We start from the raw sequence: 15,884 nt of genomic DNA, 5'->3' as shown, positions 1-15,884 counted from the left end.
CGCAGTGTCTGTCCGTGTGTGTGGGTGTCTGTGTGTCTGTGTGTGCGCGGTGTCTGTGTGTGTGTGTGTGTGTGTCTCTGTGTGCGCGGTGTCTGTGTGTGTGTGTGTGTGTCTGTGTGTGCGCGGTGTCTGTCCATGTGTGTGTGTCTGTGTGTGTGTGTGTCTGTCCGTGTGTGTGGGTGTCTGTGTGTGTGTGTCTGTGTGCGTGTCTGTCTGTGTGCGTGTCTGTCTGTGTGTGAGTGTGAGTCTGTGTGTGTGTCTGTGTGTGCGCAGTGTCTGTCCGTCTGTGTGGGTGTCTGTCTGTGTGTGTGTGTGTGTGTGTCTGTGTGTGTGTGTCTGTGTGTGTCTGTGTGTGCGTGTCTGTGTCTGTGTGTGTCTGTGTGTGTGTGTCTGTGTGTATCTGTGTGTGCGTGTCTGTGTATGTCTGTGTGTGTGTGTCTGTGTGTGTGTCGGTGTGTGTGTGTCTGTGTGTGTGTCGGTGTGTGTGTGTGTCTGTGTGTGTGTGTCTGTGTGTGTGTGTCTGTGTGTGTGTCGGTGTGTGTGTGTCTGTGTGTGTGTGTCTGTGTGTGTCTGTGTGTGTGTGTCTGTGTGTGTCTGTGTGTGTGTGTCTGTGTGTGTGTCTGTGTGTGCGTGTCTGTGTGTGCGTGTCTGTGTGTGTGTGTCTGTGTGTGTCTGTGTGTGTGTGTCTGTGTGTGCGTGTGTGTCTGTGTGTGTGTGTCTGTGTGTGTGTCTGTGTGTGTGTGTGTGTCTGTGTGTGCGTGTCTGTGTGTGTCTGTGTGTGTGTGTCTGTGTGTGTGTGTCTGTGTGTGTGTGTGTGTGTGTGTGTGTCTGTGTGTGTGTGTCTGTGTGTGCGTGTCTGTGTGTGTGTGTGTGTCTGTGTGTGCGTGTCTGTGTGTGTCTGTGTGTGTGTGTGTGTGTGCGTGTCTGTGTGTGTGTGTGTGTGTGTGTGTGTGTCTGTGTGTGTCTGTGTGTGCGTGTCTGTGTCTGTGTGTGTCTGTGTGTGTGTGTGTGTGTCTGTGTGTGCGTGTCTGTGTATGTCTGTGTGTGTGTGTCTGTGTGTGTGTCGGTGTGTGTGTGTCTGTGTGTGTGTGTCTGTGTGCGTCTGTGTGTGTCTGTGTGTGTGTGTGTGTGTCTGTGTGCGTGTCTGTGTGTGCGTGTCGGTGTGTGTGTGTCTGTGTGTGTGTGTCTGTGTGTGTCGTGTCTGTGTGTGTCTGTGTGTGTGTGTCTGTGTGTGCGTGTCTGTGTGTGCGTGTGTGTGTGTGTCTGTGTGTGCGTTGTCTGGTGCGTTGGTCTTGTTGTGTTGTGTTGTGCGTGTCTGTGTGTGTGTGTCGGTGTGTGTGTGTCTGTGTGTGCGTGTCTGTGTGTGCGTCTGTGTGTGTCGGTGTGTGTGTCTGTGTGTGCGTGTCTGTGTGTGCGTGTCTGTGTGTGTCTGTGTGTGCGTGTCTGTGTGTGTCTGTGTGTGTGTGTCTGTGTGTGTCGGTGTGTGTGTGTGGTGTGTGTGTCTGTGTGTGCGTGTCTGTGTGTGTCGGTGTGTGTGTGTCTGTGTGTGCGTGTCTGTGTGTGCGTGTCTGTGTGTGTCTGTGTGTGTGTCTGTGTGTGCGTGTCTGTGTGTGCGTGTCTGTGTGTGTCTGTGTGTGCGTGTCTGTGTGTGCGTGTCTGTGTGTGTGTCACCTCTGCTCGCGCTCTCTCTGTATCTCCTGGTTGATGTTAATGATGCGGCCCTGAAGTTTCTTGCGTCTCTGTTCAGGAGGAAGATGGCTGCAGTCGGCCGGACTCGAGCCCTGCAGCATCAACACACTCGTTAAACATCAGTAAGTCGAAGGCTCAAACACACCTGGACGTCTCTGACAGGTGAGATACTGACCAGTTTGAGTGACAGCTGTCCGGTCAAAGAGGCGAGCAGAAAGAAAGACAACAGATGTCATCATGAATGTGCCAGGCGACTATGTGTGCGTGCACAACAGCTTGCACTGCAGCAGTTAGTGTAGGAAACAGTACGTAGTAGACAGTGCCTAACACAATTATTAGTCATAAAAACTCAAACAATTTAGAAATTTGTGATCAATGTGTTTGAAACTATTTTTTATTTTTTTAGAGAAATTGAATCAGTGTTTTAAAGCTGCTAGGGGCGACCGTGGCTCAGGGGGTTGGGAAGCGCATCTGTAACCGGAAGGTTGCCGGTTCGATCCCCGGGCTCTCTGTCCTGGTCGCTGTGTCCTTGGGCAAGACACTTTACCCTACCGCCTACTGGAGTTGGCCAGAGGGGCCGATGGCGCGATATGGCAGCCTCGCTTCTGTCAGCCTGCCCCAGGGCAGCTGTGGCTACAACCGTAGCTGCCTCCACCAGTGAGTGAATGAATAGTGGCATTGTAAAGCGCTTTGGGTGCCTTGAAAAGTGCTATATAAATCCAATCCATTATTATTATTTGGCAATCAAATAAACATCTGAGTGTCATTTGGTTTCTTCATCAATTATAAACATAATAATGATGATGATTATAATATTGTAGCATTAAAATATCACGTAGATTAAAGTGCATGCTGCTGGATTAACCATCACAGAGACATAAATATGACTTTAGTTTGTGGTGTAAACCTCACAGCAGCTGGACTCCAATATGTGTTATAGTATTTAAGATATAACGTAGTATTTCATGTAGTACAGTATGCAGTACATCTTGTACCCCTCTCTTGAGGCTGCGCAGACACTGCTTCCTGGTTCTGTAGCCAGAGGTCATGAGGTCATTCAGCCGCTGTGTGATTGGTTCTCGGGTGGCTGTGGCTGTGGGTGGGGACTGGGGACTGTTGGCCATGCCCCCGGGTGAAGGAGAGGTTGGGGGTGGGGGTGGAGGCTGGCGGGGGGAGGACAGGAGGGTCAGCAACTGAAAGGAGAGAAAAGGACCTGAGTACAGCCAGGTGATTCCTCCAGGTGTGTCTCATCTGCACCTTGTGTGTGTGTGTGCGCGTATACCTTGGTTTTTCGGATGAAGGGCCACAGCTTTCTGCTTTGTCTCCGCTCCTCTGTCCGGTTGTCGAGGTAACTGGATTCAGAGATGCTCCGCCTCATGGTGGCGCTGTAGTCTTCAAATTCGACATCACCCGGGGGGTCGAATCCTGATTTATACACCTCCACCACCTGACGGGTGTCCTGAAAGGACATTCACCACATAACATCAGCTAACCTTTGACCTTTACATCCCATATTGGCGTGTTTATGAAGGCACATTTTGGAGTTCCTTCATTAGAAACATATCTGCAGATGCACACCCTGCAGATGCACACACACCCTGCTGTCAAAGTTCATGACAGCAGAGTAAGAAAGCTGGACTTTTGTCAAAGCCGGGAAGGCTCCTAAAGACCGCTGCCTAAGCAAAACCCTGTAGTGATCCCGTACATGTCAGGAGTATCGGAGCAGCTGAGACACACTTTTTCTAAACACGACGTCTCTGTGATTTAAACACTCAAAACACGCTGCGCCAAAAACTGGTCGACCCCAAGGATCATGGTGCACGCTGTTAAGTGCAGGAGGATTGCCAGGATTTATACATCGGGGAAACCAAACAACCTCTGGCGGAGAGGATGGCACAACACCGAAGAGCCACCTCGTCAGGCCTGGACTCTGCAGTCTGTTTACACCTACAGGCCAGTGGACACTCTTTCAAGGATGAGGATGTAACATCCTGGACAGGGAGGAACGCTGGTTTGAGGGCAGAGTCAAGGAGGCCATTTACGTGAAAAGGGAAAGACCAGGGCTAATGCGCACGCAGCGACTGGCAGTGAGTGAGAGCTTGGCATCCTAAGTTTTTATGTTTTTAAGTTCTTATCGTTTAATTTTGTTTCTATCGCTGGCATGTGTTTTGGTTGAAGGAAGTGACAGTTTTCTTACAAAGTGACACTCCACAACAGTAAGAACGTCATGGATTCTTTTTTCTTCATTGTGGTTGGATTTCTACTGTGCTGGCTTGTTTCCGATGATGTGGGCGAGGCCGTGAGTCAGCTGAGGATTGTTTGCTCCCGCGACGAGCTGTTACAACTTAACTTACCGTATGATGGTAAGGACCTCACCTCATGTATGCCGGATTTTATACATAGAGACTCTAACAGAACGAGTGAGAAGAGGAAAAGAGGGAGACGTGGAGGTGTTAAATTGCGTCTGAGGAGACAACAGGTCAGTCTGTTTCCCCTGCCGTCTGTTATCCTTGGAAATGTTCAGTCTCTTAGGAACAAGCTGGATGAACTCCAGGGAAACGTCAGGTGCCAGAAAGACTTCAGGGACAGCTGAGTGATGGTTTTTTCCGAGACATGGCCGACGGAGCTGGAGCTGGACCAGGACCAGGACGCCGATTTTTCAGTTGACGGTTTTGGAGCTCCCTTTCGCCAGGATCGGGATGCACGGGTAACAAGGAAATCTCAAGGAGGGGGAGTATGCTTGTATGTGAACAAACGTTACTGTACCGCTGTGACTGTTAGAGAGTGTATTTGTACACCAGATGTTGAACTTTTATCCGTGTCGCTGCGCCCTTTTTATCTCCCTCGTGAGTTTCCACAACTTTTTATTACCATAGCTTACATTCAGGGCTCACCCCGCCTCCATCTGCAGCATCATCTCAGACGTAGTGCAGAAGCTGCAGGCGCTCTCTCCTGACGCCCAAACTTTATAATGGGGAACTTTAACCATGTCTCTCTTGAATCAACTTTGGGCAATCTGTATCAATATGTATCCTGTCCTACCAGACGGGATAAAATGTTGGACCTTTGTTACGGATCGGTGAAGAATGCTTATAAATCCCTCCCGCTTCCTCCTCTGGGATCTTCTGACCATAACTGTGTGCATCTCAGTCTTAAAACGAGAGAAGACAAAGACTAAGGATGTTGACATATGGTCAGAAGAATCTGTGCTTACAGATTGGGAAGTTTTTATTCAGTCTTGTGGAGATGATCTCGACGCTTTGGTGGATGTTACTAGCTCTTATGCAATATTTTGTAAAGACATGATTATACCCCGTAAGCGCGTTAAAGTCTACGCTAACAATAAGCCATGGGTCACTAAAAGCGTCAAATCCTGTTTAAGGAAAAAGAGACAGGCCTTTAAAGAGGGGGCTGTTACTGATTTTCAGACAGCCACCAAGGACCTGAAAATCGAGCTCTTGAAAGCAAAACAGAACTACAAAAACCTTCTTGAAAGCAAATGTGCTGCAAAAAATTTTGGGTCTGCCTGGACTTGTATGAAAACCATAGCAGGGTTCCAAAATCCCCAGAGCAGCAGTCAGATCATCTTAGATGGTTTTAATTCAGACAGAGATTTGCAAACGCTTTAAACATGTTTTATGCTCGTTTTAGTTCTTCTGATTTCAGCGAGGATATTTTGGAACTGAAACAGAAACTGAGAGATACTCAGCACTTTATCATTGAACTCAGCGATGTTAAAAAGGCCTTTCATACAGTCAATGTGAACAAGAGCCAGGGTCCTGATAATATTAGTGGCCGCCTAATTAAATCTTGTGCTGATAAACTCAGTCCTATATTTCAGGTTATTTTGAATAAATCCTTTCAAACACAACATGTGCCCTCTCTTTGGAAAGAAGCAGTCGTGGTTCCTGTCCCTAAATCTAGTCGTCCAACAATTCTAAACGACTTCAGGCCTGTTGCCCTCACTTCAGTTGTAATGAAAGTCTTTGAAAAAATCATCAGAAATGTGATTATGAAAGAGACTGAACATCAGCTGGATCCAATGCAGTTTGCATATAGGCCCAACAGAGGAGTGGAGGACGCACTTTTGACTTCACTAAATCTGATTCTTAAACATGTACAGAGTAAAGGGACTTTTGCAAGACTTCTTTTCATTGACTTTTCTTCGGCTTTTAATACAAAACAGCCCCATATTTTAATTAAAAGACTTTTAGATCAGTTTCGTTCTTTTATTTTGTCCTTTTGTTTGGTGGCATGGTTCAGTCAGACCTCTGTCACAGAGAAAAACTCTCTGAATCAGATAGTGAGATGGTCCAGTCGTCTGATAGGTGAGCCACAGTCTTGTTTAGCCTCCCTGTACTCCAAGCAGGTACAGAGGATGGCTTTATCAATCCTTAAAAATGGTTCCCATCCTCTAAGGGGTGAATTTCAGCTTCTTTCCTCAGGACGGAGGTTTCTATTTCCGAGATGCAGGACAAAGCGTTATAAAAATAGCTTTGTCCCCGTTGCTGTCACTGAATTAAATAAGAACTGTTTTTGATTCGAAATATTAAATTACTATATATGTGCTACAGGGAGGTTTATATCTTTATTAGGTATGTTTGTTTTTGAAGGGATGCCAAATGCTATCATTTTGTCTGTAAAGCAAATTTACCTTGCCTATGGGTATAAATAAAGTTACCTTGACCTTGATCTCTGTATCCAGGAGGGGGCCTAAGGGTACATCTGTCACCATCTTACAATGCTGTGATTGCAGCCATTCCCCAACTCTCTGTGAATGGTAAATGATCATAAACTGACCTCACAGCCCATTGTTCATTCAGTGCTGCTAGTGTCAGTCATTGTGCAAATGTCCTGTTTATAAGGTTGAAACCTGCAGTCAGCTGAGACTGAAGACGTCATCTGATGATGATGAAACATTTCTCTCACTGAACAGAACCAGATGGACAGAATCAGCCTTTTGAGATTGAACAAGTGTGGCTGTTTGGAAGGAGAAAGCCTCTCCTCTAAGAAGAGCGTGGCAGAATTGGGTTAGGATTGCAAAGCTGCATCAGAACAAAGCACAGGACTTCTGGAACAGACAAAACCAGAGTGGAAGTCGGAGAACCCAGAGACACGTGCAAACTCAGCACACAACCTGGCCAGATGGTGGCGTTAGATATTCCCTTTCCACCCGCCATGCTCGCTGGCGTGTTTCTTGTGAGTTTACTCATCTAACCAAATTCAGTCTGAAGGGTCGATGGACTCAAGGACATCAACACGGTCACATCGGAACTTCTAGGGAGAAAACTAGATATCCAGATGTGCACATGGAAATAACCTTCAGGGCAAATTAGCCTAATCTAAATCAGGTGTTTGGTTCTGTGGGCAAAGTCCCGGGACTCTCACCTTTCTTGGCTGTATGCTTTCAGCAGCTTCCATCATGGCGTCCAGACAGCGGCTCACAACAGGAAGAACTTTTCTCTCAGCCTCGGCCAACGAACGCATCGCCTCCCCAATCCTCTCGATCCGCCGCTCCTCCATGTCCTGGATACGCTGCAGGGCAGAGGCACATGCCTGAGTACACATCGCCACACTCACTGATGACATCACTGCATAACAGGAAGTCCTACCTGGTAAATTACTGGTACCAGTGTGTGGTAGTGCTGGTGCTGATCCTGGTTAAACTGGTTTAAACTTGTCACGTAGTCTTTCCTGGACTCCTCAGCAGCTTGTTGTTTCTGCTGAGCTGTCTGACGAGCCTGAAAACAGAGAAAACTTTCACACCGACGATTGCCAACGGGAGACGACTCAAAATATGCTTATCAGTGAAGAAGAGACGCACCTTCAGCGAGCAGCGCTGTGATGGACGGACAGACAGAGAGAGACACAGGCAGACAGACAGGACTAAGTATGATGTTAGGGATTAAAATGGACCACAATCAGCTGTTTTATTCAACCCCTGGGTCATAGTTGATAAATAACGTCCAATCATATCACTGCAGGGGTGCTCAAGCTTCGCCCACACTCCCCCTGACAAGAGCTTAGTGTTCTGACCTTCTCTCCATCCGTTTTATTGTCCAGGTCGATTTTGTCAGAGACGTGCTGAGCTCGCTCCGCCTCCTTACAGTCACGTTCGAACCGCCGCTTACTCTGAAAAATAAGTAAAAAAAAACAACAAACAAACAAAAATAAACAGTCCAAACAAGTTTCCGCTTCTACAGAGTTTGGGGTGGGGACAGTGTGTTGGTGGGCAGGGGCAAAGGTCACTTACAGACTCCAGCTGTTTCCAGGAGCTCTCAATGTGCTGCTGTGCACGGCGGCCATCTTGGAAATGCTGCGACAATAAAACAGACTGGTCAGACTGGTCGAACCGGTTGAACTGACGAAATCACACTGAGAATAACTGGGTCTGCACTACAAAGCAAATTAAGCACACCCAGTTAGTTTCTCTGTGGCCTGTAGTGATGGAATTTCCGGCTCTTTTTAGAGAACTGGCTGTTTCGGTTCGACTCACTAAAAAGAGCCGGCTCTTTCAGCTCCGAACCAGCTCTTCAGGTTGTTTTGTTGCTTTAATTAATTTATTATTAACAATAATATTTATATATGTTTATATATAAATATATGCGGTGGCCCCTAGAGACAAAACATGCACAAACTCCAAAACACATTTCTAGCATGAACTGAACTTCCAAAACAGAGCTACTAGATCAGTTAAATTACACAATTGAAAGCACGAAAGCATATGTGTATTGTTTATGTATTTATACACAAGCATTCATATATAGTCAAATAATTTAAAAAAAAAAAAGTTCATTTACCTGTTACTACCACACACCAAATCCGGTCGTTGGTACTTGCTGGCTTGTGTAGCCACTAGGTAACAAAAGCTCAACACTGCCCCCTAGCATCCTGGAGCACTTCTGTTGTCTTTTGTACGTGCTTCAGAGTTTGTATGTGTTTTTACGTGTTTTGGAGTTTTTAAGTGTTTTTACGTGTTTTGGAGTTCGTACGTGATTTGAAGTTTGTATGTGCTTTGTCTGTAGGGGCCACCGTAAATCTCCATCCATCCTCATCCGCTTTATCCGAGGCCGGGTCGCGGGGGCAGCAGCCTAAGCCAAGAGGCCCAGACCTCCCTCTCCCCAGCCACCTCCTCCAGCTTATCCGGGGGAACACCAAGACGTTCCCAGGCCAGCCGAGAGATATAATCTCTCCAGCGTGTCCTGGGTCTGCCCCGGGGCCTCCTCCCGGTGGGACATGCCTGGAACACCTCACCCAGGAGGCCCCCAGGGGGCATCCTTGTCAGATGCCCGAACCACCTCAGCTGGCTCCTTTCGATGTGGAGCAGCAGCTGCTCTACTCTGAGCCCCTCCCGGATGGCTGAACTTCTCACCCTATCTCTAAGGGAGAGGCCAGCCACCCTTCGGAGGAAGCTCATTTCTGCCACTTGTATCCGCGATCTCGTTCTTTCGGTCACTACCCACAGCTTGTGGCCATAGGTGAGGGTAGGGACGTAGATGGACCGGTAAATTGAGAGCTTCACTTTTACACTCAGCTCCCTCTTCACCACGCGAACAAGACCCTGAGATACTTGAACTCCTCCACTTGGGGCAGGAACTCATCCCCGACCCGGAGTGGGCACTCCACCCTTTTCCGGCTGAGAACCATGGCCTCAGATTTGGAGGTGCTGATCCTCATTCCCGCTGCTTCACACTCTGCTGCGAACTGTTCCAGTGCGAGCTTTTATACTTTTATTTATTCACTCCACATAAAATGTAATAAATAAATCATATAATACAAAAAACAACTATTCACAGTTCAACTTTTAACTATTTAAATTTTCAGCTTTTTCCTTTTACAAATTTAAAGTGAAACAACACAAAACACCACAAACCACAACACAATTAAATATAAATTAAAATATGAAAACAAAAAGAAGATGCACATTCTCTGTCATATGGACCTGCATGAATAAACTTTCTGAATCCTTTATCATCTGCAACTGAAAATAGTTGTGGATGATTACTATACCTTTCTAATGTGACGTTGTTGTCCCTGGTAGTGATGTGCGGATCGATCCTGAAATATCGATTCCTCCGATACCAAACATTTATCTTCTAGAATCGATTCTCACATTAAAATATCGATATTTTAGTAATTTAGGGTAAATTTGTAGTTTATCATTAACAGAAACACAGTGGAAAGAAATTATAAAATTCAGATTGTCTACATTCAAAGGAACTACTTCCTCTTCCGCCTTTCATAGTCATGTGCGAAATACGGCTGTATAAAAGTCTCGCAGCCCCTTGGCGTGCGCACTCACAACAATGGCTGAGCGTAATTGGAGTCATGTGCGGACGTATTTTACCTCCACAAACAGCTGAGACGTGGTTTGCAATACATGTGGCAAAAAAGTGAGGTGTTGTGGCCATACTTGCCAACCTTGAGACCTTAGAATTAGGGAGACATTCAAAATGCATTTTACAGGGTTTATTTATCGGGTAAAATATGTTAAATGTCACCGTTATTATTGGCCGGCCCGGAAACAGCGGGGGTGTCCAAATTCAGAGGCTGCTTCCACCTGAGGACCGGCTTTCGCGGTCTAAAGAAAGCCGGGTAGTACGTCACGAGCTCCCTTGGTGGAGTGAAACTGCCGTCTGCTCCTTGCTATCTAAAATATAACCGGGCGCTGGCATAAACTCTCGACCATCTCACACTTTGTTTAATTAATTTTCTGTTTGACGTTTATTCAGCTGTGTGAAAACCCCGGAGGAACCCTCCCAAGGGATTAATAAAGTTTAATTTAATTTAATCTAATCTAATAACTTTAATCTCAGCCAAACCGATTTACTCACGAACAAATAAAACACTGAAAAAGCCAAACAATAACATTTTGAAGTTATCAAAGTGACTTATATATCATGTTTAACCCGAGTAATGAAAGACCGTGGGGGTTTGAAGACGATGTGTCGGCTCAGATATTTGAAGTTTACACAGCTACATTCTCACCTGAAAATATGTTAAAAGTTTTCTTGCGACCCAGAAAGAGAAATAAGAGTGATATTAAAACTAAGTCGCTGCCGCCATTGTTGGAAACTGGAATTGGCTGGGCCGCGCTATGAATTCTGCAATATGGTTTTTCAATTTTGTTGTCCGGGTGGAAAATCGGCAGGGTTGGCATGTATGTTGTGGCAACATCACTAACCCTGTCAAACACCTCAGAGTAAATCATATCACAGAATATGACGAGCGTATGTTGAGGTGAACTGAAGAGGAGGAGAGGGACAGGTGCTGCCAGGGCGAGACAGACGTCTCTCACGGAGTCCTTTACTGCTGCAGGCAGGCAAGGTGTTCAAAATGCGCACAACTTAAGTTTTTTTATTTCTATGTGATGAACTCTGCATTATTAAGTGATAAGAACAAGTAATCTGATGTCCTGTAATCATTATGATGCTATAATTTGAGATACAATAAACAAAATAAGTTTTTGTACAAAGTATCGGTATCGGATCAGTATTGTCGATACCACCCTGAATATTACTTGGTATCGGATCGGAAAGGAAATCAGTGGTATCGCACATCACTAGTCCCTGGCTCTCTTTCTCTCTCTCTCCCTCCCGCTCTGTTCCTGTGCTACTGAGTGTAACTACCGCCCCTCCCCCCTCTACCCAGCGTAAAGCACAAGGCTTGCGTGTGGAGTGAAGCGGAAAAAAGTGCGAGAGAGAGGGTAAGAGAAAGGAAAAAAAAAAACCCCACGGCTCGCGATAAGGAGCCGGCTCGCGCCGTTCACGTCAAAGACCCGGCTCTAAGAGCCATTTCGTTTGCGACCGACCCATCACTAGTGGCCTGGACTCAGGCTGGCAGTGGGATAAACAGTGACACGAAGCGGTCTGCTGCTAAGTTAACCACGGTTTGTTGATCTAGCTACTAGGGGTGCAACGATACTCGTATCGATATTGAACCGTTCGATACAGTGCTTTCGGTTCGGTACGCAATCGAAGCGATCGTGGCTCAAGAGTTTGGCGTTCGTCTTGTAATCGGAGGGTTGCCGGTTCGAGCCCCAGCTTGGACAGTCTCGGTCGTTGTGTCCTTGGGCAAGACGCTTCACCCGTTGCCTACTGGTGGTGGTCGGAGGGCCCGGTGGCGCCAGTGTCCGGCAGCCTCGCCTCTGTCAGTGCGCCCCAGGGTGGCTGTGGCTACAATGTAGCTGCCAGCACCAGTGTGTGAATGTGTGGATGACTGGATGTGTAAAGCACTTTACTAGTCCCTAAGGACCCCAAAGCGCTTTATACAAATACAGGCCATTTACCATTTACCATGAAGCCAGATAACACAAAGCAATGAGTTAAACTGCAGGAATGTCTTAAAGACCTGGGGTCTGTTCTTCGTACTGCGCTAAGTGAGTTAGCTGGATTTGATTGTTGACGATTTCGCGTGATCTTGGATCGTTCGGTTCTCCGAAGCTCATCCGGGACTTGCTGCCATAGCAACAGAGCCGTAAGCGTAAACCTGCTCGGGAGCAGGTTTACTTTATGTAAACAAGATTAGATCGCGGCCACTCAGGTATGTCCGCTTCATTTATACGAAAACAACAGCGATATTTTACCACTGTTTTACCATAAATAAATATTATCAATGTAACTAAAGATAATGCAGCACACGGGTGTTCACAGACGCGGACCACAGCTTTCTTGGCTGCTGCCTCAAAGCACACTGTGCGCTGTCTATCTTGCGTGCTGCACAATATCGTTTATTATTTAGTAAATATTGATATCTATGACTAGCTAGTTTATTGTGATGGTGCTTTGTTTTCTCTATTATTATGTTGCTCTTTGTTGTTTGCTGTCTCCTCTGTTTGTTTTTTTTGTTTGTTTTTTTTTTTTCTCCATACAGGTGACCCAGGAGTTCTTTTTTTTTTTTTTCTCTCTCTTCCCCCCCCTTCTCACCGTCTCTTCTCCCCTTTGGTTTTCTTTCTTTCTCTCCCCCTCTTTCTCTCATTCATTCCCCCTGTCCTATTTATTAAAAAAAAAAAAAAAAAAAAAGACAAAGGATGAACTGAAGCTCTGCCATCACATAATGTCGCATACTGCTGTTTCTGATGTCATTTAAGAAAAAAAAAAAAAAAAAAAAAAAAAAAAGATAATGCAGCACTTGATCCTTTTATTGATGTCACACAGATACATACAGGTCATTCCCTAAAAAAGGGAAATGAACTATTAATCATTCTATTACATGTATGTGATTATTACAGATGTAATTCATATTTCAGAGTAGTAATAGTAAATTACTTCCTGTAATCAAGATGAGAGACCACGGCTATAAAAGCGAAGGTGGATTTGGGAAGCCTGTCGCAGCCATGTCCTGTCCGTATACGCGAGCCACCCATTGCGGAAGGTGCAAGATTGATAAGGAGAGTCCTCAGAATCCAGCGTATATTGCGGGATAGACAGGATCCTTTAGCTCACCGCGACAGTGTGCTCATAGAGAGATATCGATTTTCCCGTGAGGGTATTATTTACTTAACCAACTTGTTGACGAGGGGGTGCAGGACCACCACCTGTCTTTGTTTGCTCTGCCCTTTTCTTGGTTGCTGTTATGAACAAACAAACAGAGTATTCCAGGGTCTCTTTCCAAGAGACGACAAGCAACATAAGTGATAAATATTACCATTCTGTAGAATATTCTTATATTTCACTTTTACTTGTTCCCATGTTCTAGTGGGTCCTGTCGTGGCTCTAATGTGAAAGAGGATATAATGTAATATAATATAATAAATTTACCCTACCGCCTACTGGTGTTGGCCAGAGGGGCCGATGGCGCGATATGGCAGCCTGGCTTCTGTCAGTCTGCCCCAGGGCAGCTGTGGCTACAACTGTAGCTGCCTCCACCAGTGTGTGAATGTGGGAGTGAATGAATAGTGGTATTGTAAAGCGCTTTGGGTGCCTTGAAAAGCGCTATATAAATCCAATCCATTATTATTATTATTATTAAATTACTTACGAGTTTAATTTGTCAGCAACTTCCTGCCAGCCCTCTCTCCTTGCTTTTGCAGCCTTTGCAGTGTTCCCTTGCGTTTTAATTAAACTCTGAAACTCCTGAAATCCCTCACTCAAGAGTTCTTGCTCTGCTGCCGAAAAATACTTTTTGCCGACCAATCAAAGGGTTGCCGATCAATGTTTCTACTATCGATGCGTAGCCCCTGTTAAGCCACCCAGTGATCTCACATTACTTCATCCAGCTATACTAATCGTCAACAACAGGTGTGTTCGGAGAACCGGGATAGTGAGCTCAAAGTTAGCGCGATGATTTGATCTTGGATGTAGTAAGCGAGGTACGAAGAACGGGCCCCTGGATGGCCGCTAACTTTCTGCTTCTTAATTCAGATCAAACTGAGGTTATTGTACTCGGCCCTGAATAACGCTAGAAATGTGTTTTGGGGTTTGTACGTGCTTTGTCTCTAGGGGCCACCACATATATTTATATATAAGCATATATAGATAAAACCACTGTTTTTACATTAGTAATTCCTTTTGTGCATAATTTTATATTATTGTTAATAATAAATTAATTAAAGCAACAAAACAACCTGAAGAGCCAGTTTGGAGCCGAAAGAGCTGGTTCTCTAAAAAGAGCCAGAAATCCCATGACTATTGTACTCGGCCCTGAAAACCTTAGAAATATGGTATCTAAGCAGATTCTTACTCTGGATGGCATTACCTCAGCCTCCAGTAACGCTGTGAGGAACCTTGGAGTCATTTTTGACCAGGACATGTCCTTCAATGCACATATTAAACAAATATGTAAGACTGCTTTCTTCCATTTGCAGTTAATCCAAAATGCTGCTGTGTGTTGTTTATTCGTGATGTCTGAATTTGCATATGCCAATTCACCTGTCCAGGGGCTCGGATGTGATTGGTGGACGGAAGGATCAGCCTGGTGTAACTGGCTCCTGCTGCAGACGTATCCAATAAAGGACAATGGGGTTGGGGGGTGGAAAGTGTTACGTGCACTTTCCCCAGGAAGAGGAAGTCCAGCTTATTAGTCTGTGCCTAATGTCTTTTATTTTAAAGAGAACTTCATAAATCAGCTATGTTAGTGTGACTAAGTTACTATGGTAACTTCATCTTTAATTTAGGGGTGAGAATTTAACGCGTTAATTGCGATTAATTAATTTGAAAAAAATAAGACATTTAATTGCACTTTGCCTTCCAAGGGGAACTTTTGTCAATGCACGATTTGCTGGTATACCGATTACACTGATGCACACAGAAGAAGGAAGTGCGTTGCTAGGACTGACATGCAGTTTAAATGTTTTTTTCCATAAATTAAAAGAGCTTGACTTTATAATATTCATGTCCATATCTATTAATTCATTCTGTCGCCCATTAAAACCCTTTAAATAAAAAAAAAACATTTGTGTTTTGGGTCAAATGTTCTTGTGCAATGAAATGTGATTAATAGAGATTCACTAATTACAAAGCCTCTAATTATTTATATAATTTTTTTGTAATCGAGTCCCACTCCTACATCTGTGTTATTGGCATTGTCGCACATTTAAGTGCCATCAGGGTGAGAGAGGGTTAAGGACGAGTTTCTGACCAGGAAGTGACATAAGTTTGGCCCACATGTGGCACATCTGCAGCTCTCGGAATGACGGGACTATGTCAGAGCATGCCTCAGCCATGCTCACCACACGTTGCCAAATGTGGGGTGATGTGTGGACTCCATGTGGCAGAGCAGCTGAGAGCTGGGTAACTGAGCAGATGTGTCTGATGTTCAGCTTTGGGCAGCACGCTTCCTTCAAACCGCCACATTCTGCTGAGCAGCAGAGAGGGCGGGCTTATGACACGATACCTGGAACTTGGATGTCAGAACTCACAATGTCACTAGCAATGCATCGCAATAACTTTGGTGCATAAAAACACGGTCGGGCACGTTCACGGACAGAGCATCATCACTGCTCTGTGTACGGCTTAGGAGGCAACATACATCCTGCAGAGCCACAGTGTGGACGTGGCCAACCCTGGTGACCATGGGCCTGATTCCAGTCCAGACTGCAATAATCAAACAGTAAATCAGTCACTGAATACCAGTGTCAATATTTCCCTCAGACACATTGTTGGTTTGAAGAAATCATCCTCATCATCAGCTCTCACTTTGACTTAAAGTAAATCAAAGTGAATCAAATTTTACTTCCTAGAGTTTATTTCTATTTT

The 15,884-nt window shown here is 45.3% G+C and overlaps 1 protein-coding gene across 5 annotated transcripts in view; it reads right to left on the bottom strand.

Annotated features, from left to right (window-relative positions):
* Positions 1-15,884, bottom strand: part of fnbp1a (formin binding protein 1a) — a 39,164-nt gene that overhangs the window by 18,212 nt on the left and 5,068 nt on the right. For 3 of the 5 annotated variants that reach the window (XM_026187538.1, XM_026187535.1, XM_026187536.1), the window contains exons 5-13: positions 7,943-8,005; positions 7,726-7,821; positions 7,514-7,528; positions 7,302-7,430; positions 7,078-7,224; positions 2,972-3,148; positions 2,685-2,882; positions 1,865-1,879; positions 1,672-1,781 (exon numbers count right to left, since the gene is read on the bottom strand). In XM_026187538.1, coding sequence (XP_026043323.1) covers positions 1,672-1,781; positions 1,865-1,879; positions 2,685-2,882; positions 2,972-3,148; positions 7,078-7,224; positions 7,302-7,430; positions 7,514-7,528; positions 7,726-7,821; positions 7,943-8,005 — 950 coding nt within the window. The remainder of the gene's footprint in view (positions 1-1,671; positions 1,782-1,864; positions 1,880-2,684; positions 2,883-2,971; positions 3,149-7,077; positions 7,225-7,301; positions 7,431-7,513; positions 7,529-7,725; positions 7,822-7,942; positions 8,006-15,884) is intronic. The other 2 variants (XM_026187537.1, XM_026187539.1) reach the window with 1 other exon arrangement.

This window comes from Astatotilapia calliptera, chromosome 12 (genome assembly GCF_900246225.1).
Source record: "Astatotilapia calliptera chromosome 12, fAstCal1.2, whole genome shotgun sequence".
NCBI classification, from domain to species: Eukaryota; Metazoa; Chordata; class Actinopteri; order Cichliformes; family Cichlidae; genus Astatotilapia; species Astatotilapia calliptera.
This window is presented reverse-complemented; position numbering and strand designations above follow the sequence as displayed.